This window comes from Aptenodytes patagonicus, chromosome 10, assembly GCF_965638725.1.
Source record: "Aptenodytes patagonicus chromosome 10, bAptPat1.pri.cur, whole genome shotgun sequence".
Classification (NCBI taxonomy): domain Eukaryota; kingdom Metazoa; phylum Chordata; class Aves; order Sphenisciformes; family Spheniscidae; genus Aptenodytes; species Aptenodytes patagonicus.
The window spans coordinates 22,312,646-22,338,334 of NC_134958.1; the positions used below are offsets into that span (position 1 = coordinate 22,312,646).

At 58.1% G+C, this 25,689-nt stretch overlaps 1 protein-coding gene across 1 annotated transcript in view; it reads left to right on the plus strand.

The window, feature by feature from the left end:
* CCDC33 (coiled-coil domain containing 33) overlaps positions 1-25,689 on the plus strand; it is a 45,334-nt gene that overhangs the window by 7,956 nt on the left and 11,689 nt on the right. The window contains 10 exon segments of the mRNA XM_076348677.1: positions 5,291-5,454; positions 10,228-10,352; positions 12,111-12,220; positions 12,992-13,093; positions 13,274-13,365; positions 13,531-13,651; positions 17,714-17,843; positions 17,952-18,073; positions 18,347-18,418; positions 23,361-23,486. Of these exon segments, the coding sequence (XP_076204792.1) occupies positions 5,291-5,454; positions 10,228-10,352; positions 12,111-12,220; positions 12,992-13,093; positions 13,274-13,365; positions 13,531-13,651; positions 17,714-17,843; positions 17,952-18,073; positions 18,347-18,418; positions 23,361-23,486 (1,164 nt within the window).

Here is a 25,689-nt window from a genome sequence, read left to right on the forward strand (position 1 = left end):
TGTGTCACCTTAGAGGCTATTTTTCAAGGGCAAGGGTTCCTCCATCAGATGCTAACTGTAGGTGTCGTTACAGGGGGGCTGTGTTCTCCTGCCATCCCATACCAAGCAGCTCCAAGGCATCGGGGAACAAAACTTCAGTGGTGTCCGAGCAAAGAGGGAGAAAGCATCCGCGGCTGGACCCAGCAGGATAACACCTCCCCATGCTGCATCAGCAAACCGTGGACGAGCCCACGTGCCTTCCACCGATGCAGGGAGATCGTGGCATCGTGCAAAAGCCTTTTGCTTTGTAGGGGCAGCATCCCGCTGCAATTGCATCTTGCAAACACCAGGTCCCAGCCCTGCTTGAAGGACCACGGTGCTGGGGATGCCCATCCGTGCAGCTCGGTGCTCCTCACAGGTGGGAGCAGGGGTCAGAGGAAGAAGAGTGCTGATACTGTTTTAATCTTCCTTTTAACTGTAATTGCGTTTGGCCGGCTCCCCCGAGCTTGTTCCGGGAGATGCATTTTTCCCAGCTAGATTGCTTTCCTTGTTTTGCTCATTGGAGACAGGCCGGGGCCTGTGTCATGCCAGCTATGCATTAATAGAGCCTCAAATGAGATTTCACAGCCTCAAATCTGATTAGCGCTGAGGCTCCGGTTGCTTTGGAGAGTGGGGCAGACAGACGAGGAGCCGTGATGCTTGGGGGGGGGGTGCAAACCCATACGGATGTGGGATGTCACGCTCTACCCTAACACTCTGGGCTTGCGGGGACCAGCGTGGAGCCTGGGGACATGGCGACAGCAGGGCACGGTGCAGCCGGGATGCAATGCATCTCCCACCCCCAGAAAACTCTGAATTCAGGATGCTAAATTGTCCCTTGCACAGCATGTTGGGAGAAGGCTGGTCTGGGCAAAGCAGCTGCATCCGCTCACCCATCAGCCGCTGAGTCCTTGCTGGGCTGCTCGTGGCCTGTAAGACCATATTTCACCCCATTTTGCTGCCTGATGACATGTAAAAATCCCCCTCCCCGTCCCAGTTCCCCTGTGCCCGGAGGTGCGTGCTTGCTCGCTGCCCGTGACGGAGATGATCGGCTGTTAGCTGGCTGCCTGCCCCCGTTAGCAGGAGATGCTCTGTGGTGTCCTGGGGGGCTCTTGGCATGATCTTGCATCCCAGAGCCCTGAGGTCCAGCCCTGAGAGGTGGCTGGATCTACTAGAATGTCCCAAGGGACACCTGGGGACCCAGCATCTTCAGGCCAGCCTGGCTCCAGGATATCCTGGCCTGGCTCCGGGCTGTCCTGATCATCCTCCAGCTCTACCTCGTGTTCAGACCCCCCATGGCACAGCGCTGGACGTGTAACCTGTGGACGGATCCTGCTGCTTGTTTAAAGCCAAGTGGCACTTTATTTCCCATCCTCTTGGCTTGCCAGGGGAGGGGAAGCAGCTTGCCGGTGTTTAGCTGCCATAAGGAGGCTTGAAAGGAGCCTGGGGAGACATCACATAGGAAAACTCACACCAGCTCCAGTCCATCTTCGCTCATGGAGCCTACTATTATTTTATGAAGTCTCAGGAGGAGAATAAAGCTGACACATTCCCAACAGCAGCTCATAAATTGTCAGGGGCAGGGAGGAGCTCGGGGCTGCGAATGCTCCCACCGTAGAGGAGCGTATTCCCGCTCCCGTGGCAGTGTCGCTCCTGGCTGTAGCCAGGGCTGGGGAGCTTGTGGGGCTCGCTACGAAGGACCAGGAGGGTCCTAGTCCTTCCACGGTAGAGCAGGGGCTGGCGTCTTCTCCTGCAGAGCAGTGGTGCATCGTCCCAAGGAGCACTGGCAGGGCTGTGTTTGGGGTTGAAGAGGTGAACGCTGCAGGTGTACAGCCCCAGGCGCTCACCTCTGGTCTTGTGCTGTCCGACGCACCGGAGAAATCAAAATTCAAGCAGCATCCTGCAAGCGCTGACCTTCTGCAAGGGGGAAAACGCAGCTCCAGCCCCCAGCCGTGGGCAGGGGCTGAGCCGGGATGGAGGAGCCCCTGCCCCGCTGCAGTGCCATGCCTGGATGTCCCTGCTGGCTCCCAGCCCGGGCTGCCCTCCCCGAACTAAACGCCGGGCTCTTGAGGCTATTTATGTCTTGTCAGCCCGCAGCCAGAAGCAATTTAATCTTGGCTGAACGCTGCTGTAGAGGAACTGCCTGGGCCCCGATGCTTCTTTCGAGATGATAAAGAGTTGATAGAAAAACAAATTACGATGATGGCAGCTCAGGCACCGTTAATCAACCTCCCCGCAACATTGCAGTGTGAATAATTAATAATCGTCATTAAGGATGCTTTAAGGGTGGCTTGGGGTTAAGGTGCTGTATGGGATCAGGGCAGTGGATTGAGTGAGGTGCTCGAGATGCTCTGCAGGAGTCGGTGATGCTCCAAGGGACCTCAAAATGTTTTAAACATGTAGTGTCCCCAGCTGAGACCCCTGGGGACATGGGAACTTTATTTTTTCTCCGCCTACGCAAGCTACAGGTTGCAAACTCCTGGGTGAGAGCGCTTGGCTTGGCAGGGAAGGAGAAGTTTTGCTTCCCGCTGAGTAAGAGAGCTGAAAAACAAGCGTGGGCTCTACCTGGAACCGCAGGCACCCTCCTTTCTGGAAGAAATACTGAATTTCTTCCTGGCTTTAAATAGCGACTGGGGATTTTTTTCGGTAGTTAATCACAGCCTTGCTGAGGGTTTCGGGTACCAGTTGCCTGCAAAACGTGGCATTGTTCACGCCTGCTATTTTTAAAATGTTTTGTTCTCCTGCTGGTTTTACTTAGCTTAACCGCTCGTGAATTTGCTATTAAAACCCCTCGCTAATTATCGTGCTGTAACCATTGCTAGAGGTAAAACCTACTTGTTTTCTTAGGGAAATGTAAATATATGTGGTGGGTATGAAGATGTGCACTAAGAAACCTGCTTCTGTTATCTGGAACGTGAAAGAAAATAGGAAAAACATAGGAAAATGTCCCAAAACAGTGATCTGGAGCTGTAAATAAGGGTGTGGTGTGGGACACCGATCCAGCATCACAGCTTAGGTCCTGGGGTCCCCCAGAGCAGGGCTCCATCAGCGAGCTCGGACGTGTCCGTGCAATTCAAAGCAAGGTTGTTTCCTGGCTCTGCCAGCTGGAATTCCTCTGGATTGGGTTTTTAGTGAGTGTTTGGGGTGCAAATACTCACTGAAACTCCAGAGCCGGAGCCTGAACAGATGCTTTCTTGAAAGGAGAGAAGGGTCTCCAGGGAGAGCATCCCTGCCTGCCCTGCCTGCCCACCCGTGTGCGCTTCCTGCCCGCGAATCCTGCACGCTGCCTCTTTGAAGCCCCCACCCATTCTTGCCCTCCCTTGGCGATGCAGCTGCGTGTTGATACAGCCCAGGAGTCTTAAACCCAAGTCTGTGCTTTCCTCCTCTTTTCCCCGGCTCCATCCCGCAGTTTGCCCTCTTTGTCGATGCTGGGATGGAGCAAAATCATGCTTTTTTTTTTTTTTAGGATAGTGCTTATGCTCTTTCACACACACCCCTTTTTCCCTTCCTCTCTGGAAAAGCCTTGGGAAGGTGTCAGGGCTTGCCGAGCTGGGCTTTTGGGGGTGCAGGGAGTGCTGCGGTGCTCGGGCAGGGAGCGGACCCGCTCCGGCTGGCGGCAGGGAGAGCCCATGCCCGTGGGGGGTGACTTGACGGGTAACATCTCACGTCAGGTCACGAAACCCTGTAATTTCCCCTCTCCATCAACGTCGCTGGGCAGGGGGATAATTGCTTACAGAGCTGGAGCTGAGGTGGGATTGGGATCCACGCCCCCCACCCCCCCATCTGCTCTGCAGGTCGGGGAATCCTCCCCCACTTTGTGTTTCTGCTCCTTCGGTGCCACTTTCTGGCTGTCACAGATGCTGAGCCGGTCCCCAGCACCCAGCCCCGAGCTCCAGCTGGCTTCTGAGCTGACAGCAAAAAAATAAGGGGGCAAAAAAGCTGATTTAAATGTTTTTCTGAGCCGTTAGTGGTCAAAGCACCCAGGTTTCCATCCCCCAAGCGATCCTCAGGTTTGGGTTTGTTGTCCCCCACGGTGGTGGGTCACCTCCCCGCTGCCAAGCCCATCACCGCTGCAGCCGGGCGGCCTCCGGAGAGACAAGGGAGAGGGCTTAGGGCGAAGCAGCCCCTCATTACAGAGTTTGGAGGCAAAGCCACGCGTCGGAGGGGATTTGCAGGCAGCGGTTTTGAGAAGCCCACAGGGTGGTTGCTGAGCTGGAGCTCTTGCTTTCACCCCAGGAGGTCAGAAGGATGCAGGAAGGGTTTGCTTTTCAGGGTCTGAAACGGTGCAGGGTGGGTTTTAACCCCTTGTAGGCACAGCACTATGCAATATTAGATGCGTTAATGCTGCGTGCTGCCCAAGACGGTGGCACGGCGAGGATGCAGCCGGGGTGGGGAGGACGGCGCCGTCTCTCACTTGGACGGGGTGTGATGGGCGCGGGGACGGTCCCCCTGCGGGTGAGGAGCGGCAGCTTGCAGCTCTGCCGCTCCTTATCACATCAGCTGGTGGGAATTAATGAGCTGGGGCGGGGGGAGCTCTCCCCTTTTCCCCCCGGACTGGGCTGAGATCCCAATTCCTGCGGAGTCCCTACAAATTGCAGATGATGCCTGGGCTGGTGAGAAGGGGGATGGCAGGGGCCAGGGCCGGGGTGGGGGTTGTTGGCAGGTCAGAGGGCCCTGGGGGAAATGGAGATGTTTTAGACGGTTAATCCCTGTTTTGGTGACCTGGCTTGGGGTCTGTGGTTGGACCGTGGTGTAGCTGGCGCCCATGGGACCATGGTGAGCAGGGATGCTGGGCCGGTTTCAGCCTGTGCAGGATGCTCTCGTGCTGCTGGGTGTCCTCTCAGAGAGCCTGGCACCCGTTGTGGCCCTGCCGTGGCATGGTGACATCCCTGGTGCAGAGCCACGGCTGGGCCCTGGGGACAGGGAAGAGGCAGCTGTGATGGGGATGTGTCAGGGACATCCTCTCCCCGGCTTGTTCTCCCCCATCCGGGCTCTCAGCATCGAGCAAAGCTTGTAGGAACCGGCTTGGGCAATGAAGATGTGCTGGGGACACCATCACCCCAGCTTGTTCTACTCCACCTGGGCTCTCAGCATTAAGCAGGGGTTGTGGGGACAAGTCTGGGTGATGGAGATGCACCAGGGGCATCATCTCCCCCATCTGGGCTCTCAGCATTGAGCTGGGGCCATGGGGACAAGGTTGGGTGACGGAGATGTGCCGGCAGCTTTGCCAGCCGCTCCCCACCTTGACGTCTCTCCCGCTTACTCCCGGCAGGTATCCGAGTGCCCCGCTGGGACGGAGGAGCCCAGGCACGCACCGGGGGCTGGCAGGGGGCACGTGGCTCACATGGGGAAGGAAGCCATCACCGTCACCCTCCACAGTGCCAGCAACCTGCCAGCCACGCGGGAGGGCCGGGTGCCGTGGCCATACGTCATCGTGTGAGTACCCAGCATCCGCGAAGGGGGACAGCGGGGACACAGCAGCTGAGGAGCTGTCACCCTGTTATTAACTTTGTAAGCCCCAGGAGGTCAGAAATTTTGAGGGGGAAACTTCTTTTGCGGTGACATGCACAAGCATCACCTCCATGTGATGCTCAGTGCAGGGAGAGGAGCCAGGACTCCTCACTGAGCTGGGGGAAGGCGGGGGACGGGGTGCTTTGGCTCGCTGGGGCATCGGGAAGAAAGCATTGCAAATACTGAAAGTATAAAATGATGTCAAAGAATCCACAGGGTAATGCTGCCTGGGGTTGGGGATGATATCACGATAAATAAAAGAGTGTTTTAATAAATAAAACAGGATGCTTGGGTAAGGAGAACTTGGCTCCTCGTGCATTATGCATGTGCCAGGGGACTCAATTAGCTGGTCATGCTTTGGTCTGTGTTAAGAGGGAGGCCGCTCCGCTCGGCGCTGCTGCGGGGTGAGCTTGGGATCCCAAAGAGCCCTTCCAGGAGGCAGAGCGGCTTCGGCACCACTTCCCTGGAAAAGGGGGGAGAAAGTGGCTGTCGGTGGCTTTGGAGCATCGCCTGGCTCCCTGCGGAGTTTGGTTTTTCTGGGCCATCCCCCTGGGGCAGTGCTGGGCAGGCTGGTACCCAAGCAGGTGCATCGATGCCAGGGGACAGGGAAGCGGGGCCGGGACTCATCCGCTGGGGACAATCAGCAGCCAGGGCTGTGAAAGCCTGGAAACATCTCTGCAAGCGTGTAGAGCAAACTGTTGCTTGCTAGGCATTTTCCAATGTACAAACCCTGAGCTCCATGGTGGAGGGGGTCCCAAGGTCTGTCAGCGTGGCACAGCATGCCTTTTCTCCATGGTGCCCGACGCCAGCCGCTTCGGATGTCCCGGAGGCTCCCTGGGCAAGAGGGATGCACCTCTCCATTGCGGGGGCAGCGTCTGTTGGGTTTTTGGGGCTGGCTGGCACCTGCAGCCCAGCAGGAGCCGGCTGGCACATGGGCTGGCAGCCCCCACTGCCGCCCCTCTATCACTCCTTCCCCTCTTTCCCACACCCTCCATGCCAAGGACCCGCTCTCTGCCCCGACAGCCTGAGTAACGCCACCGCAGGAGTTGTCTCTATTTCCATAAACCAATTATACCCAGATAATCTCAGGAGATTTAAACATCAATATCCTAAATGATAGCACGAGGGTGGCGTGTGATTGTTGCATCTCTCTTTACATTCTGGTGCTGCTCCATCACCGCATTGCCATGGTAACGGGGGAGTGATGGAGGGGAGGGTGGTATTAGGGATGCAGGACACATGAGGAGCCTTTTAGTAACCATAGTGAGGGAGCCAAGGCAGAAGGGAATCAGTTATTGTTTCTCAGGGCGCTTGCTTTTGAAGGAGAGTAGCATGTTGCAGTTAAAAGGTGGGTTTTTACGGACGGGAAGGAGAAGCGGTCGGCGGATGGTGCTGGTGGGGACCTGGTGGCAGCTGGTCCCCCCCAAAGCGGCTGGGTACCACCAGCGGAACCAGCCCGAGCTCAAACTGCCGGCACCCACAGCATCACCCCCCAAAATCAGGAGTGGGATGGGAGGAGGGGAGCAATACCACTTGCACCAACCCTTTGTGGCTGTGCCCGGACTCGGCATCCCATAGCGCTCCGTAGTTGTGTGCATCGCTTCCAGCCCTCGGTGCAGAGGATCGGGGAGGAAAAGGTTTGGCAGAGTGAATCTGAAAGACCTCAAGCAGCAGGAGAGCCCGCGCAGGCATCCCGATGGGCTTGGGCTCATCCCTGCCCCGGAGAGGATGGGGCTGCTCCGGGGACCTGGCAGCGGCTTGGCTCTGCTCCTCATCCTCTGAATCCTGAGCAAATCCCCACTCCCTGGTTTCAGGGGCATCCATGGGTTTGCTCTGCGTCTTCCTTTCACTCCCTCATGCACACAGATAAATTGCTCCTGGACCGGCGTGACGCGGGGATGACCTTGGCGCGCTGGAGCCAGGTGTGTTTGCAATTAACGGCACAAAGCGCCTGGCTCCAGCCGGCTTCTCCTCTCCATTGAGTACCGCGGGTTGGTGAAAGCACCTCCTCGCTTCTTCCTTTCTGCTCTTCAGCGCCAAGAGAAGAAACTCAAGGTCGCTGCTGAATGCGCCGTCTGCTCCCAGCCTGGGGGATGGGGGCTCCGATGTCTCCCCGCCTGCGGGTTTGCCCGTCCTGGTTGTGGTGCGGATGGGGTGCTCCACCTGGGAAGGGGTTAGGGTGTTCCTGCAAGCAAAGCCTTTTGGCTCTGTGATGTGGCCAAAAAGAAACCAGGGGCTCAGCTGATAACCCCAGAGCAAGAGGGTGTGGGAAGCGGGACTAAGCGGGGTCTTTGGGGGTCCCCTCCTCACCCCAGCACCCGGCTTAGGTCATGGTGGGATGAAGATGGACTGTCCCAGGGTTAGAGGGTCAGGAGCAATGTAAAAATTGGGTATCGCAAAGGAGACGGGAAATGATAATTCTTCATTTCTCATTCTGAATCTTTTCAGAAATTGCTCTTACACCTCTGTAATTTATTTGTCTGTATTTATTTACCCAAACTGCACCTGAGCCCCCCAGGCTCAGCACCGAGCACAGTGGGGCTGCGTGGCGGGGGGCGGCATCGCCTTCCCCAGCGCCGGATTCCGCAACCGCCGCATAAGTAACACCCTGGATGTCGGCCCTGCGAACCGTGGCTGTGCTGCACGGGATTTTCCTTCCCCGAGAACGATGAGTCTGCACCACCACATTGCTTCTGCAGGGATGTTGGCTCCGAGAAATAACTCACCCTGTAGAGATAATAACTTATAACTCTGGATAAATAAATATTTACGAGGGCTGGGCACAGCCCTGCCAAGCCCTTTGCTGGGCACCCAGGTGTCACACGCAATGGGGTGGCTGCGTGATGCTGTCCCCGAGCACCGTAGCCGAGACGCTGTGTATAATTCCCCAGGGGTGACTGTCTTTATCTTTCATCTTTATCTTTTATCGCAGCGGTGGGTGACTTGGTGCATCCCTGCACGGCAGAGCAAAGTGCCTACCCCAGAGCAGGCGGGGAGGGATGCGGAGCATCAGAGGAACATCTCTTGGTCCATCCCGGTCATGTCCTGCCCCAAGGCATGCGCTCCCATGGGCAGCTCTCTGCAGCGCCTGCTCGCTGGAGATCCCATCTCCGGCCCCACCAGCGGGTCTGGAGCTGGCTGGGGTGAGGAGGAGACATCAAACCATCTCCGCTCTCCACCGTTCCTGCTGCCCCCGGCCTATTCATTTGATTTTGAAGCACATCACCATGTGTTGCACTGTTGTGGGTTGTTTCCCCCTCCCACCCCCACTTCACAGCTCTTTTTGAATGCTCTCTCGTCCTTAGGCAAGTCTATAATGAAGGGGGCCCAGAGCAGCCGATTCTCACCCTCCTCCTCCCACCCCCCCTAGCCCAGGTCTGGCTTCATTCGGACTCCGAGCACGTTGCTGGTAGAGCAATCCCCCACAGAGCTCATTACTGGAGAGCCGATTTTCTTCCAGCCCCTCCACAACGGTGCCAGCCCGATGCTAATTCCCACCTGCCAGAGCTGGCCGGCTCGGCTCCATCCCTGCGGGATGCAGGTGGGCTTCTCCAGTGGGGAAGGGGACACGTGGGAGATGGGAGAGGAGCACGGGGCATGGATGCAGCTTGGCTGAGGGGCTGTTAGACTGGTCTCTCCAGCAATGAGAGAGGATGGAGGTCTTGCGAACATGGAGCATCCTCCCATCCGGCTCGTACCGCTGGGATGAACCTGCTTGGTCCCACCACTACCTGGAGCCCACGCTGCAGCTGGAAGGACCTTTATAATCTCCTTTCTCCCAGAGATGGGGTGGCAAAGTGCCACCATCTGCTCTCTGTCACCACAGTGCTCCGGTAACCTCTCCCTAAGAGCCACGTTGGCTCTGCTACAGCAAGAGATTTCCTGGAGGAGCCAACACTGGACACTTTATCATCTTAACATCCAGAGCATCCCATTGGCAGGGCTGGGGCATCTGTGTCACGTTGGCCTGATGCCACGTCACTGTCCCCCTTTACCCCGTGGTTGGGGATGGAGAGGACGTGAGGTCACCACATCACCAGGCGGTGGGATTCTGTCATGGTCTTGGGACTCCCAGGATAACACCAAGTGTCTTACTGGGCAGCGGAGACTCCCTAGAAGATCTGCTAACCCCCCAAATGGGGGGGCATTATTATCATTAGCCAAGCTCGTGAGTGGTTGGTGATCAATTGATAAAAGTGGGAGGAACAACCCCAAAACAGCCCTCCTGGTGATGGCCCTGCACCAGCATGGATGAAGAATTACCCAGGACCCATAGCCGCTAGCGCCGCCGTAATTATTGCTTAGCCTCGTTATGTGCCGAGTTTAATGACAGCAGTCGTTAACATTCAATCTTCTCTCTCCTTTCCCAGCAGCCTCCTCCCTGTCCCTTCATCAATACAGCCAGATAATTAGCCTCCGGGGCCTGAAATAGCCTTTTGGATAAAAGGGGCTGCAAACCCTACCACTGAGGGCTCGGCAGGATCTGGCAGACGGGAGCAAAACCAGCCCTGGACCCCCAGCACAGCCCCCCCAGAGCAGGGCCAGAGCTTTGCTAAGGGTGGTGGGAACATGGGCTGGCCGCTGTTAGCTGCACCGAGCGGGGACGGTGCTCATCCCTCTCCCAGGCCCAGCTCCCTGCTGACACATTCCCCTTCCTCACCCAGTAACCGGCCTGTTTCGCCTCCCTTTTCCTCCCAGTAAGACCAGCAGAGAGGATGAGCAGAAGCCGGAGGTGACCCATGCATCCTCGGTGCCCACCCACACACCCACCTGGGAGGAGGAGGTGACAGTGGAAATGGATGCTGAAGATGCGGGCTGGGCAGGTGAGAGCATCGGAGGACCATGGGGACAGGGATGCTGGGGACCAGGACATGGGACTCATCTCCTCAAAGGGTTAATTTTGGGATATTAGGGAGCCCGGGCTCTGAAGGACCCCGAGCAGCACCCAGGCAGAGGGCGACCGCGATGGGGACGAGCCATGCCCTGAGCCCTGCGTGGCTGTGGTGGCTTCAGGGTAGGACCGGGAGGGACATGTCCCCAGATACGGTGCTGCAGGATGAGGCAAGCGACGGTGCCGAGCGCTGGGCGTCCTCCAAAGCGTCCCATGGGAACCGGCATCAGGGGAGAGCACCCCAAATCTTTCCCCACTGCCATCCCAACCCTGACACCTTGTATCGGTTGGACCCACATCATGATGCTGTTCCTCCCCGCGCAGGGCTGCTAAGTCTGTAATTGTAATAAGACTCATGGCATTAGGGGCCGGGATTTGATTATAATCAGACCCTTGCAAAACAAACTGTGGGAACCAATCTTCACATCGTGCCTAATCCCATTCGACCCTGACCTAAATGAAATTGAGGAGCTTTTGATGTACTTTGGACCTGCCCCGGGCGGTACCGGGAGAGACGCGGGGAGACCCGATGGGACCTCCGGCCCCGCTCGTCCGCTTCCCAGCATCCCCCAGATGTTCAGAGATGTTCGTCCCCCAGATGTTCAGACCGGAGCTGTCATTTCCAGGTGCAGCTCGCACCTTTTCTTGCCCAGAAATACGGTTTCCATCCTTTTCTTGCCCAGAAATATGGTTTCCATCGGTGGGACTGCCGAGCGTGATCTATCATTGGTGATGACGAGCAGAAAGGCCACTTGTCTCTCGCTCGACCCCAGAACATTTTCCCTGGTGCTCTTTCTACAAGGGGCTGGGAGGAAAAGAAAATCTCCATATAAATCGAGCACTTGCTGAAAAGCACGAGCTCGGGAAAGCGTGGTCCACGCACTTGCCTGGTCCATCATCTTCGTTTTGGGGACATGCAAGACCTGTGGCATCGCCAGGTTGGCCAAGCAGGAGTTAAGGCGGGTGCCTCGGCACAGTCATTAAGCTGGGGGAAGGGAAGCCCAAGTCTTGATGGCAGCATAAAGAGAGGGCGTTTTTCCCTTCCATCAGCTCCTTTTTTTTGATAAAAGGCTCCTGCTCCTGCTTGTCAACTAAATTGCAGCTTTGCTTTAAATTAAGGGAAGAGCTGGGGGTGCCAGCGCCCGTGGGGGTGATGCTGCTGTGCCGGGAGTCAGATGGAGACTGGGCACCCCCGAGAGGGCAGATGTCTGTGGTGGCAAGTGTCTGCAAAACCCACCCGTGGGCTGCTGGCTGACCCCGGGGCAGGGAGGGCTCAGGGCAGGATCGCACCCCGGCAGCTGAGCGAGGTGGGCTGGAGACAGGGAGGTGGATTAGATGGATAAGCGGGAAATCCCGGCTTCTTAAATGGGAATCTGAGCTGCATTGGTGCCAGCTGCTCACGGGCTTCGCTTTCTTGGGGATGTCTGGGACATGCTCTTGATGGCTCCTTGAGATGCATGTGTGTGGGTGTGCCTGTAAACCCAGGATGGGTGTAAATCCTGCCCCTGTCCACCCCACCATGACCTGCGAGGAAGGGGCTGCTGAAAGTGAATCAATCCCCCCATCGCTTCTGTCCCTTCTTCACCCAGACCTTCCCCCAAACCTCTCCCCATCCCTTCGCCTGCTCTCCCCTTCCCCAAACCCCGCGGCCAGCCCAGCTCATCCTGATGGCTGACCCTCTCCCTTCCAGCCCTGACTCTCACCGTGGCAGACAAAGCCACCAAGGAGGCGTTGGGGACCTTCCAGCTGCCGGTGCGGCACCTCCAGCCCTTCCAGCCCCACCACTGCAGGCTGGTGCTGGTAAGTAGGGCGCCTGCCCCTCCATCCCGCTGCTTATTCCTGCTGATAACTTTGATTTTCACCCCAGGGCTGTAGCTGGGGGTTGTGGGCAAAGGGAGCCTTGTGTAACGGCATAATCCCGGTGGGAAAACCGAATTTGGCAAGTTGGGGAAGGTGCTCAAAGAGGCTTGTGAGCTTCCCGCGAGGTGGGAACAAGGCAGGCGTTGTGCTGGGCTTTTTTTCATCTCCCTCCGGTGGGAAAACATGGAGGAAAAGCGATGGGATCGCAAGCTGGGAAGTGCTTTCGCCCTCAGCATCCTGGGGAAGGAGATGCGGGGCTGGGCCATACGTCAGAGCATTCGTTAAACAGGGGCCGCTGTGCATTAATTAATGCAGGCAGGTACCCAGCCCCAGAGAGAAGCCGCTTCCGAAGCCCCTCGGTGGGGATTTCTCCGGCCCAACACATTAACAGTCCCAGGGACTTGGCTGATGGCTCCCTGTACAGCTGAGACCTGGCAAACTCACTCAATACTTCCCCCAGAGCAGCCTCCCCTATGCTCTGGCTGGCAGAAATGACTTTCCTCTTCCCTGCAAAGAGATTGGGAGCGATTCAATATTTAAATGCGGAAGGATTTATTATATTGATCTTTTCTGGCAAGGCTCGGGGGGACAGTGAGTTTTAATTGTCAGTTGGTGCTTTATTGTCAGCGATGGGCTGCCTGCGCGCGCAGCACCCGCGTTTGGTAGCCTTGACCCTTCCTCCTCCCACGGTTCGCTCTCCTCCGCAAACAGCCGAGGACGCGGGACCCCGCGGGGACGGTCCTGCACGTCACCATCATCCGCAAAGGGAGCTTCATCCCTCGCTGCGATGGATTGAGCTACGTGGCCTTGGAGGTGAGAGGTGGCCCTGGGGACAGGAGGTGGCGGGGTCCGGGACAGACCAGAGCATCTCGAGTCAGGGAGGACGCTGCTGCAAGTTGTCTCCTGCTCCAGTGACTGTTGATGCTGATTTAGGGCGGCTTGTTTCCCCCGCCCCATCTGCTGAGCCCTCACCATGGGCTCCCCACCTCCCAGGTGCTGCTGCGGGGGCTGTCAGCCCCCCTGGCCACCCCCCTCGGGGCCCTCGTCGCGGTGGCCAGAGTTGTGACCAACGTTCGGGAGTACGAGTGAGTTATGGCCATGGGGGGCTGTTGGTGTCATGGGCGGGGGGTGCTGGGCTTGGGACAACCTGAGCACCCCTGGTGCCATCACCCCCTCCTGCGGCGCTTGGCTTGCCAGGAGCAGACAAGACTCCGCACGTGCTGACTCTCCCCCTTTCCATCACCTCTCAGGCACCGCATGGAGAAGCATCCCATCGCCTGGCCTGGCATCAGCCCCACCACCATCACATTCCCGGACCCTCCGGCAGCAGCCTTCAGCATCGCCCGAGCTGCCAACCACGGCTGCCCGCAGGTACGAGGCCGAGCACATCCGCAGGGATGCACGGGTCCGGCAGCATCCGTCCCGCTTGGGTACCGGTGAGCATCCCTCCCTTGGCAGGGGAGCTGAGCACCCCGTGCAGGGAAAAGCTTTAGGGGCAAAGCGATGCTTTGAGCACCAAAGACGCGATCCCCACATCCGCCTCGCCCTGCCTGCAGAAACCCACAGGCAGCTCCTCGTTTGTGCCTTTGTCCTTCGATTTTCCCCCTGCTCCGCTCGCGCCTCCGGCTTGAGTGCCGCCTCTCGAAGGCAGAGACCTTCTCCTCCCGGGGGCTCAAGTACTGCTGGGAGAGCTAGCGACGCACATCTTCAAAATAGCTGTTGCCAGGGAAACATATGCTTTCGGCACGCGGCATCATCGGCGAGCAGGAGGAGGGCCCCGCTTTTGTTCCTGAGCCCTGCCAAAAATTGGCAGGGAGGGAGAGGCAGGGGACTGGAGGGATGCTGGGGCAGGGAGGAGGTGTGATGGGGCAGCCAAGCCAGAAGCCGGCGTGAAGCTGCCGCCTCTCAATACCAGAGCTGCTCCATCCCTTCACCTCCGAAAAGCGCCAGCCGAAAGTGTGGCAAAGGCAGATGTCCAGCTGCCCCCAAAAGATGGATCCAGCTGGTCCAGAACGCCGGCGGAGCACACGTTTCTCCGTCTCGGTCCTTCTCCCCCCCGTGCGTTGAATTTTGATCGTCTCGGAACGAAACACCCTGTATCAACACGTTCGGGGAGCCCATAAATAAAATATTACTTAGAGGAGGCCAGCCAAATGCCAAGTCACCCACAAGGCGGTGAATGATCATAAAAATCGCTAGTGCATTTCATTCATTACAATAATTGTTGTTTTATTGCCCCCCCCTCCGCCTCTCTGGGTTGTTCTTTGCAGGTGAGAAGCGGGGGGGAGAGCCAGGGACCCTCTGCTTTGGGTCTGCACCCGCTTTGGGCCCCCCTGGGACCCAGCACCCCCAGCCCCACCATGGCAATGGGTCTGGGGTACGGGCTGCCCACGCTGGCTCCGGAGCAGATATTAGGAAAGAAATCCCCGTGCGCTTGCCCCTGCATTATCTCCCCCCACACACACCTCTGCTCCAGGATGCAGCACCCCGAGGCTGCAGTTTCCCAGCCAGAGCAGGGATATTTCTCTCCTCTAAAGGCAGTCAAAATCCATTTCCTTCAGATTTATATGGATAAATACACACACAAACCCCTGTGAACTCGTGGGAGCCGGGCACTGGGTGAGCCCAAGCTGAGCCCCACAGCCCTGGCACAGGCAGCGGTGCCAGCGCAGAGCCATGGGAGCCCGATGCGGGAGGACGAGTGATTAAACCTGGCCATCTGGCCTGCGTGCATGCTGCTGCCGCCTCCTCCTCCTCCTCCTCCTCCTCCTCCTCCTCCTCCTCCTCCTCCTCCTCTCCACGCCCACATGGCTGTCTGGCTTTGCACGTCACCAAGGATGCTCTCCCTGGGGATGCACAGACAGGGTGCCCTGGGGAGCTGCATAACCCCCATCCGCTCTCTCCCCCTGTCTCCTGCCTCAGTTTCCCCACCTGTAGGACGCGGTTCCTTCCCAGGGAGGATGAACTCCTAATGCCTGGGAGGAAAGGTTAGGGCAAGGCTGGGAGGAGGAGGAGGAGGAGGAGGAGGAGGAGGCGGAGGGAACATTGCTGCTCCGGTTCCAGAGGTTAATGGCTTTCCCGGAGCGAACTCCTGGGCAGGCTAATCGGATTCGATAATTCCGCCAGCCCAGCGTGTCCTCTCGCCTGTCGGTTCCCATCAGCGTCTGCAGACAACGGCACTTGGGTTCACCTTCAGCAGGGCACCCCTCTTACTTAGGGGTTTTTTTGGGTTCTTGGGTGGTTAACCCTTCCCTGCCTGGCCGGGGCTCCTGGACACCTGGTCTTCCTGGCCAGGAGTTAGCTGAGACCTGCACAGAGCCGCCTGCGAGAAGGTTGCGTGCTCTCCTTGGGTGCTCTCCTTGGGCCAACAGCCCCTTTCTCAACAAAAGGGATGTGTTTGGACACGCTGGTGGCAATGGCAAATCCATGGGGTGGATGGGCACCGGGCTGTGCCTCCTACAGAAAGCCACGCCATGTCTGCCCTCCCGCCACCAAGCTCAAGCCTTCGTGATGTTGGTCCCTTCTAAGATAAATCTCCTTTTGGGCTCTTTCCCTTAGGGACCCTCCAGTTTAACCCACGTATCTGGAGCTTCTCGCTCTATTCCGGGGTCTGCACCCTCCAGACAGGCAGCTGTGAGGACCAGGGGATGGCCCCATCCCTTGGGAAGGCAGGAGAGATGCTTGTGCGCTTGGCCACCTCTGCCTCTGCTCGTGCCAATGATGCTGCCTTTGAACCAGCCTTTGTACGGGAGACGAGCTGGGGTATCCAAGGAGGATGAAGGCGTCTCCTTCCTCCTCCTCCTCCTTGTCCCCTTTGTTGTGTTTCTCCAGGTGGCCCTGGGCAGGGGCGGTTGTTGTGCCAAGACGTCTGCCCAGATCAGTGCATCGGCTCTGACGCCCCGGCGCAGAGCATCCATCTGTCCCGCTGAGCCGGTGGGAAACAGCCTGGCCCTGGCGAGCGCTCCTGCCCCCCGCCCCCAACCCCCAAAATCAGGGGGGGAATTCAGGAACATCATCTCCCATCCCTGTCCCGGCGAGAGGAGCCATGTGGGCTTGGGACCTCTGACAAATGGGGTCAAATTAACAATATGCTCCCACGTTTGACTCTTCCCTTCCCCGCTGAGTCTAAAACGGCACCATCTCGCAGCGCCTTGTACAGGTCGATGCCAGGAAAAGTAACTGGAGGCGGCATTCAGTGGTTTTTAGGAGATTTCCCCCCCAAATTCGGCTTTCTGAGGCTGATGAAACAGCCCCGTGGGCTGGGATGCAGGCTGGGAAACGAAAGGAGCGGCTGGAGGATGCTGAGCCGGATCCAGCTGCTGGGAGCTGCCCCAGTCCGTGCGGGTTTTCCCTAAGGACTTACAGGCACAGACTGGGCTCCCTGCAGTCAAAGCAAGCTGCATCCCAGCTAAAAATCCCAGCTGATGCTGGGGAGCCTCTGACAAATTCCTGGCTGAGAGACCCAGCCCGGTGCTGAGCCAGCACTAACAGCGCTTGCCTGATGCAGCCCATCGTGGAGGTGTTTTCGGGCTCTGAAGCATCCCAGCCTCGCTCTCCCCTTGCTAACAGCCCCCAGGGCTAAGTAATGCACCGCTGCGGGTCTCCGAGGTGCGTAATGCCCATTAGCATCCCCAAACGTGAGCAGAGGGAGACCCCCCTTCTCCTCCTCCCACCCTCCCCGACGAAGCAGAAATGTGCTGATGCAGAAAAGCCGATCGGCTTCTCGTCCCCGCTGAGTGATGCTGGCCGAGGGGATGGAGTAACAGCATTAAAAAGGAGCCGCTGTCAATACTTTCTTGGCGCTGGGCAGCCGGTGTTAAGGCTGACCTTTGGAGAGCTGGCGGGGCTCTCCAAAGGCAAAGGGGAGCAGCTGCTGGCGGGGATGGACCGATGCCATTTCCAACGACAGATCGTGGCTCTGGGGATAAACATGTTGCCCGCTGTTCGATATCTATCGGGCGACCCGGACCTCACGCTTGGGAAAGGGTTTTGCGATGATATAAGGACCCCCCCCTGCAAGCAGGCTTTCGGGGTCCGTATATCGTCACAAAACCCTTTCCCAAGTGTGAGCACCAGGTTGCACAACAGATATCAAAAGGCTTACCCTGGAGTCAGCACAGCTCATCCTCCAGGCTCTTCCCATCGTGTTTTTAAGCATGGGGTAGTTGATCCATGTGCCGTTTTCCTCCTCTGGCTCTGCGAGGGGAAGATGCTGGCAGGGATTAGCCAGACAGAAGCAGCCAAGCTCGAAGACCCAGTGAAAACCTGTTCAAGCAACTGGGATTTGGGGTTGCTTTTGAGCCAGGGGTGGGATGCAGCTGCACAGGTTGTGCTTTTCTTTACCCCCACCTCTCCTCTCCCTCCTATCTGTCTGCTTATTTATCTGTAGAGAGAGAAGGTATCTGAAGGATAATTTTCCCGTTGTCTCCTAAGATGTCCCGACCAGCCGGGCCCCCAGAGCAGCCGACCTGGGACACCTCCTTCCTCTTCCAAGGCCGAGACGTGGCCACCATCTTCTCTGAAGACACTGCCCTGGCGATCGAATATTATCCGCACAAAGCCAGTGAGTCTGGGGACCCCACCGAGGATGTTCTCCCTCGTCCCTGGGTTTGGCCGGGGGCAGGTCCTGAGCTGCCGTGCCCCCAGCCGGCTGCTCTCACCCCTTCCCCAGTGTGGGATGCTCCGGGCACCCTCGTTCCCGTGGGATACTCGGTGCTGCCCCTCACCAACCGCGTTTTCCGGGAGCTGACGGCGCAGAGCGGCGGGATGCGTGTGGACAGCCTCGCCGTGCAGGTGAGCCGGGGGCTGCGGGGTGATGCTGGGCAGGTGGCACGGTGATGGTACCTACAGGTGATGGTATAGCTGCTGGCGTGGTGGGAGGGATCTCCGCGTCTGGGTGGGCAGCCTGGTGCAGAGCTCCCGAGGATCCCACGGGAAGCCGGGGTCCCTGCTCCGAACCGCAGCCCCGGACCCCCTGGATGTCATCTGGCTGATGCCAAAGCCACCAGAGTCCCGGTAGAAACCCAGAGGCCAGCGCGGGCTGTGACCCTTCCTCTTTCTCCCCAGGGCACGGACCTCAAAACCACGTCTGGGGCCATCCCGACCGTGGGGCTCTGCCTGCAGCTCCTTCGATCGGAGGTGAGACGCTGGGGATGGCGAACCCCGAGGCAAGGGGGGATGGGGACAGGGCAGGAGATGGCTCTTTAGAGCTGCCACCCTCTCTCCGAAACTCTCAGGCGGGGATCAGCTGGGCTGGATCCGGGTTTTATCCCTTGTGCCTGTTGTCTCAGGGCTCTGGATTGCGCCACCGGGCAGCTGGAAAAAGCAGCGTCGTTCTTGCCCTCGCGCATCCATCGCTTTCCCAGGGCTCTTGGCACGTGCTCATATTCCCAGGAAATCCCGGTTGGAGGCAGGGGGGGCAGGCAGGGCACAGGCAGGGTATTTGGGAGAGGCTGTTCGCCGCCTTCGTGCGGAGAAGGACCAGGCTGGTTAACCACGGTGACAAATGTCCAGCTGTCTTCATCCTTCAGCATTTGTGGTCCCCAGGGATGTCACAGCAGGGAGGGAATTTGGCTTTTCCCGGGGAGGAGGGAACCCCGCTTGCCCTTGGCTCCAGGACCAGCCCTCGGGCAGGTTAGGATGCGGCCGTGAGCCCGATTGATCTAATTACTGCAGCCGCCAGCCTCTGCTCCCATCTGCAAAAAAAAATCCTATCCATAAAGTGAATTTGGGACAGGTCTGGATGCTGCGCTGGCGACTGCATCCCCCCCGTCCCCAGGGGAGCCGCGGTGGGCCGGGGCCGGCTGGTGGGGGTCTTTGGAGTGATTGCCCAGGGGGGTCAGCGAAAAGGGGTCTGCGTGTGATGAATTATTCACATGGGTGTCACTAAGTGCAGAATTAATCCTTTTGCTTCCAGCTGGCTGCTGCACTAAATTATCACTCGCAGTCATGCGGGAAAATGCTGCGGAATTCATTTAGCTGATTATTGTTTTGATCTGGGAGCTGTAATTTTTTTTTCTCCTCTTCCCCAACCTCTCCCTTTCCCCCCCTCCAGCCCTGCCTTCCTTAATATATGTAAGAGCTGGGAGCAGAAACAAAAAACAGGAGAGCCAGAGCCGGCCTTGGGCTCCACGTCTGGTTAATTTATCCGGCGGCAGCCCGGGCAGACGGACCGGGAGTGATGCAAATCAATGAGCGAGTTGCTACCGAGCAGGGTGAGGGCAGGTTTGGCTCCTCCCGGCTTTGCTGAGGCCCTTATTTCTTGCCTGGAGGTCAGGATTTTCCAAGGAAGATGCCCCAGACGGCTGGCTGTGATCCCCAGCACCCCAAAACTGCAGCCCGGCGGGCAGGGGAGATGCTGCCGTGGTTGCAGGAGCAGAGCCTCTTCTCTCCCCCTTTTGGCAGCCCCAGGCTTCAAGGGATGCTTGAAGGCTGGATTTCCAATTCTTCGGCTCATGGATTAGTCCTGAGCTCGGCTTTGGGACAGCAAGAAGTGGCCAAACCGGGGCCAAGAGGCAAAGACAGTCAATACAGGACCCGTACTGACCCAGCGAGGCATCAGGGCAACCTCCGTACCGGGGTTGTTCTTGGGGGTGCGAAGATCTGCGGCATCCCTGCCCGTCCCGGGGGTGCGAGGAGCCGCAGCATCCCTGCCCGTCCCTGGGGTGCGAGGAGCCGCAGCATCCCTGCCCGTCCCGGGGGTGCGAGGAGCCGCAGCATCCCTGCCCGTCCTGCCCCGTGCTCTCTCGCCTCACAGCTCTCCCCAGCCAGATGGCAAAGGAGAACAGACTCACCGAGCTCGTCTCCTTTCTTTTCTTATTTTTTTTTTAATTTTAATGTAGAGAGCTGAAAGTGCATATCCTAGATTGGCTGGGCTTTTTATAACAAACAGCAGCTAAATAAACCCTGGGCCATCTGTACTCCCCGGCGCACTCGGAGCTGGGCGTAAATCCCGCCTGCTCCGTGGCCTCTGCGGGGATGTCACCGACTCCTACCGGGGGTCTGGATGCTCCCAAGCTTGGCTTCGGATGCTCACATCGACCCTCCGTGCTGGGAAAATGTCTTCAGCACCAGGGTTTTCTAGGGATAAGGGGTTCCCCATAAATAGGACTCATCCCCCGGTATTTCTGCAGGCTCTCAAAACCCTGCTACGTTTGTAATAGCCACAGGGAAGGGGGTTTGGAGCAGGTGCTTTATTAAAAGCCAAGAGCCCTGACACTAGGGATGAGCAAACGGGAGTCGTGGTATCCCAGGGAAAGGGCAGCCCCCCCCCCCCCCCGTCCCCGGCACCCCTCACACCCCCCCCCCCAAAGGCACCGAGACCCCCGGGTTTGCCCCCACCCAGCCCATTTCCCCCCTGCCTTCGTCTCCCTGCACTCTCTCTTTGGAGCCCAAACGAGAACAAAAGACTTTGATCATCTCAGGGAGACAAAGAAATCAAAGACTTCAGCAAAACGCTGGCGTTTTAGCAAATTAACGGCTGTCTTCGAAAAACTGTTGCAGGGGGAAAACCTGCAGCCGACTTCATCCACCTCCGTACGGGCTTGTGGCTCAAGGCAGGGCTCCTGTTTTCCCTCCGTTCTTCCTTTTTCCACCCCGAATTTGGTGTCTCGCCCAGGAGAGATGTGTTTGACCGTGCAGCAGCTGGTGGCAAATCCATGTGCAGGGTCAGCAGGGTGCCGTCCCCCACATCCCCGGGGGACGCTGCGCCCCATCCAAGGGCTGGAAAACACACACCGGAGGCGTCTTTATTCCTAAAGGATTTATTCATCGCCCCCATTTATTAACCAGCCCTGTTTTACGCTTCGTTTTGGCACGACCCCACCTTGCTCAGCGCATTAACTCAGCACTTGGGACCTTCGGGGTCACCTCAAGCCTCTGCCACCCGCTTTGCGGAGCGCCCTTAGTCATGTCACCCGAAATGGGGTCTGGGGACGCGCCGGCACGCGGTGACAGCCTCTGAAAAAAAAGGGAAAAGCTAGTGCTGTTTTTTTCCAGGCAAGGGAAAAAAAAAAAAAAAAATCAACAGGCTGGCTATATCATTGCTTAAACAGCCTTAATTTATGTAATTGCTGCCATTTAAAACCAGAAGCAGATCGGCGCCTGGCGTAAATTGTCACAGCGCCGGGGTGTAAATTGTCACCGTGCCAGCCCGGCGATCAGACCCCTTTTGGGCTGGCAAAAAAATGGGTTTACAATTGGTTGGGAAGGGGGGAATCGCCATGGGTTTCCCGTTATTTCAGCCTGCCTGGCCAGGTTTGTCCTCCCCGAGCACCGAAAATGGGGTTTTATCCCCAGACGACATTGCGGGGGATGCAGAAGCTGGTGAAAGGCTTGTTTTGGGGAAACATCGCCCTTCCCTGCTGAGCAGCTTCTCTCGGTGAGCTGGCTGAGGGCTTTTGGCACAGCCGAACTGCTGGCAGCTGAGCTCCTGCTTGCCAGCTCTTGACTGACACCTGTCCATCAACCATATCACCCATTCCCCTTATCACACGGCGGATTACAAGAGGCTTTACGGCATCGCTGCCGGCCGGCCGGGAGCGTCTTTAGCTGGGGAGAGCCGAGCCAGCGAGGAACCGGGGGAAAAAAAAAAAGCAGGGAATGTCTTTGTTAAGGAGAATTTGTTGGTTTCCGTCCGCCGGTCCCGGGGGAGCGTTCAGGGCAACGCTAATTGAATTAAGAGCACGTGCGCTCCGGCAAGCGGCTCTCCAATGGGCAACGGTGGCGGGACCAGGCTGGCCATCGCTCCGGCGCGGCGGGCAGCAGCTGTACGCCGGCCCCGGTAATTGCAGGCTGAGCCTAAACTGTTGCATTTTGCATGATGCCGGTCCCCGGGGAGGGGGGAGAGCGGCGGGGCGGGAGGCATCTTCACCCCGGCTTTGATGCTGGAAGAGCTTGGTTGAGGTCGGGGCCGGCGGCGTAATGAAATGCGGCGGCACAGGGGACGATGATGCTGATGGTGTTAATGAGGCAGCGATGGGGAAGGGCACGGGGACGCCTCCGGACACCTCCTCGTCCCCCCCGCCCTGCCGCAGAGGGGGGGGGATGCTCACTGCCCTCGTTAGCCGCACTAACGAGGTGAGGCCGGGCGCAGGCACGGAGTAATACACAGCGAGGGCCACTTCGCCGCTGCCCGTGCCCACAGCCAATTTGGAGAGGGCACCCAGCCTGATTGCTCGGCCGGCGAAGCGAAGAGAGCATCTGCGAGGTGGGGAGGCGGGGGGGAGCCGAGGATTTGCCGGCTCACAGTCACCGGCTCTCGGGCGGTGAAATAGGTGGGTGCCGGGGTGCCATGCCTTGATGCAAGGATCCCAGTGGCAAGGCAGGTCCCCGTCGCCCAAACCTGCCCCGATACTGGGAGCCGGGATGGCCAGGACAGGGCGAGGGTCCCTGTTCGTGACCTTGCCATCGCAGGCGGCAGCGAGGAGCGCGCGGACTCCATCGTTTATTCCATTAGATCCGACTTCCCCCTCTAACCAGATTAGAAGGGAGTCTATAAAAGCCAGGCTGGCGGGAGGAGAGCAGGGCGCGCAGAGCCTGGCGCGGGAAATGAGGGGCAGGGAAATCACATTACTGCTGCCGGCAGTGTCTGGCAGGGGGTCTGGCAGGGGCTGCCGGTGTGCCGGAGGTGCCTTATCCGGCAGGCACCAAAGCCGGGGCAGCGCCAGGCGGCAAAGTGGCTTTTCGCATCCCTTTGCACCCGCAGGACCTGGGTACCCATCTCCTGCCCGCCCAGGGAAGGGGAGAGATGGGCTGAGCTGGGCGCAGACCTGCTATTTCCACCAACACAGGCTTCAATACGAAGAACTGCCTCCTCCTCCTCTTCCTCCTTGCCTTGTCGGTCCAGCGCTGGTTCCCCGGGGATCCTCTCTCTGCCCAAAGCTCCCCTTGCACCTCGCAAAGATGAGATGAGTGTGGCCAACCCACAGCTCTTTCCCATCACGCCGGTCCTGGAGGCATATTGGGGACGTGGATGGCGGGACAGGGGACGTGCAGCGGGGGCTGCTCAGTCCAGGTGCCCCCTCCTTGCCCCTGTCATCGCATCCATCCATCCTACAGACCATTGCCTCTCCCTCCCCAGAGACCGGCGGCGTTCCTGACCCCGTCAGGCAGCGATGCCCTCCCCAGCCTGGACCCCGCCGCCGCCAGCACGCTCGAGAGGGGCGAAGAGCTGCGGGCAGCCCCCGTGCACCCATTTTATTGCCAGGTAAGAACCCATGAGAGCAGCCAGCAATGCCACGCCGGCACCCTGCCGGCTGCATCGCCCCGCCAGCCTCCACGAAGGCACGCACCCTGCCTCGTAACGGTGAAAAACTGGCATAAATCCCAAATGTTAATCTCTCTTCCAATGTACGCATTGCTGGGAGCAGCGGGTTTTATCCATAGCCTGGTTGTACCAATAATTTCTTGTGTTGTGCCCGTGGAGGAGCTTTTCCATCGGTGCCCGCACCCCTGGTCCCCGGCTGTTTCGGGTTGGCACAGGGGCTGGAGGGGGGACAGCATCCCATCGCCTTGCTGGGGGCAGCGCTCACCGGAGCAGCCTGGATGCACCAGCTTCGACCTGATTGCTCAATCCCAAATCCATTTAGCAAATTCTCTCCTATTACCGCTGCATTATGCTGGAGAGCCCAGGCACCTCCAGCTCATACCTTTCGGCTCCAGGAAAAAAAAAAAAAAGGCAGCTGCTCTCCTCCTCCAGCCCTTTGTATTGATAAATGGAGCCCTTGGATGAATTCAAACCCAGCCCTCGTGGTCCTAATATCTTCCTGTACTTTAAGCCATCTGGCTTTAAAAATAACAGGTCGTTAAACCTCAATTCTGCTTATTAAATAGCTGGGAGGGAGGAGGTGGAGGGGCCCTGCGCTGCCCAAACACCCAGCTCTTTCCCCGCCAGCGGCCGCCCGAACCCCACCTTCAACCCGGTCCCTCTCCCTGCGATTCAGGCTGCAAAGCAGGAAGAAAATTAGCAATAAAAAACCGACCATAAAAATACAGAAAAGCTATTTTTTTTTCCTCCAGCTGTTTTAATTCCTCCAATCCACTGAGCTTTATTGCTTCCTTTTCTGTGGCCGCGGCGGCTGCTTTATGCCCAGCCTAATAGAAACCCGTAATGGGGCGTGCAGAGGCGGGTACCATGGCACAGCTTAAATGCGATGAGGACGCGAGGTCCAAAATTGATGGACCAAATTGCCCCGGGGCTCCAGAGAAGCCCCAACACCCTTCAGACCTGCGCAGGATCCGGCCCTGGCATCGCTACGTGGTCCGTGCGATGCGTTTTCACCCCCAGCTTTGCCATTTGCTTGCGCTGATGCTCCGAGCAGCCTCAAATCCGGCTCGCTGTATCCTCACAAGAGCATCCCTGTGTCGATAAAGCGAGGGAGGGTGGGAAGTGGTTTCACGGATGCTTCCAGCGGGACAACGGGAGCTGGGGAGGACAGAAAGGGTTTGCACAAGCCCTGGGCACACCCTGCCCTGCCCTTTTTCTGGCTAAAATTGGTAGAAAGCGTTGCTGGTAGGATTAATTTTTTTCCCTCCAAACTTTGGCGGCCGTTTTCTTTCTTTTTTGCTTTTTTCCTTCCCCCTAAAGCGCAAATTCTTTTCACTCGGCTTGCATTGCAACGCGGGGGATTTGCTCGGAAAGCCCTGGAAAGCCCATCTCCTGACAGCCCCGGGAATCAGGGCTGACACCCTACTAATGGAGCGTGTGTGCGGGAGGGAGCCGGGACATGACAGCCCACCCCCGGCAGCGGGGGCGGGGGGGCGGGGGGGTGTCTGGAGGGGGGAGCACTTGGCTGATCACAGCCCTGTCACTTCTTCCCACTACGCTCCGGCTGATCAAACCCGGATCCCCATCCCTACCCTGCGGCTTTTGAGGACCTGCTCTGGATCTGCCCGTTAATGCCTTCATTAAAAAGTGCGGGGGGGGGGGGGGGGGAGAGGAAAACAAAGCGATGAGGAATATTATCGGAGATGGGGTAACCCTGCCCTGCCCCGGTCCCGCAGAGGCAGAAAAGCCTCCGTGCAGGTTTGCGCTGGGACATTAAACCCCTCCTCGGGCTTACCAAGGTTTGAGGCTGATTTCTGAGGGACGAGATATCTGACCTTAGGCTGAGGTTTACACTGGGCTCAGCCTAACCATGTTTTCTCTACCCTTCTGCCCCCTCGCTGAATAGATTTGCGCCTCTCTTACCAGTCCATGAATAATTTACAAGCAGCACTTAACGATTGGGGGGGGGGTGTTTTCTCCAACCTCTTCAAACATTTGCTTCTTCTTCAAGCCTTTCTTTCCCCACTCCCATCACTCGTATTTCCCCGACCTGTCGACGCCAGGGGTTTTACAAGCCGAAGGGCCTCTGGTGGGGCTGGGAGAAGTAAATGTCTTTTTTTTTTTTTTTCCCCCCCTTGCTGGC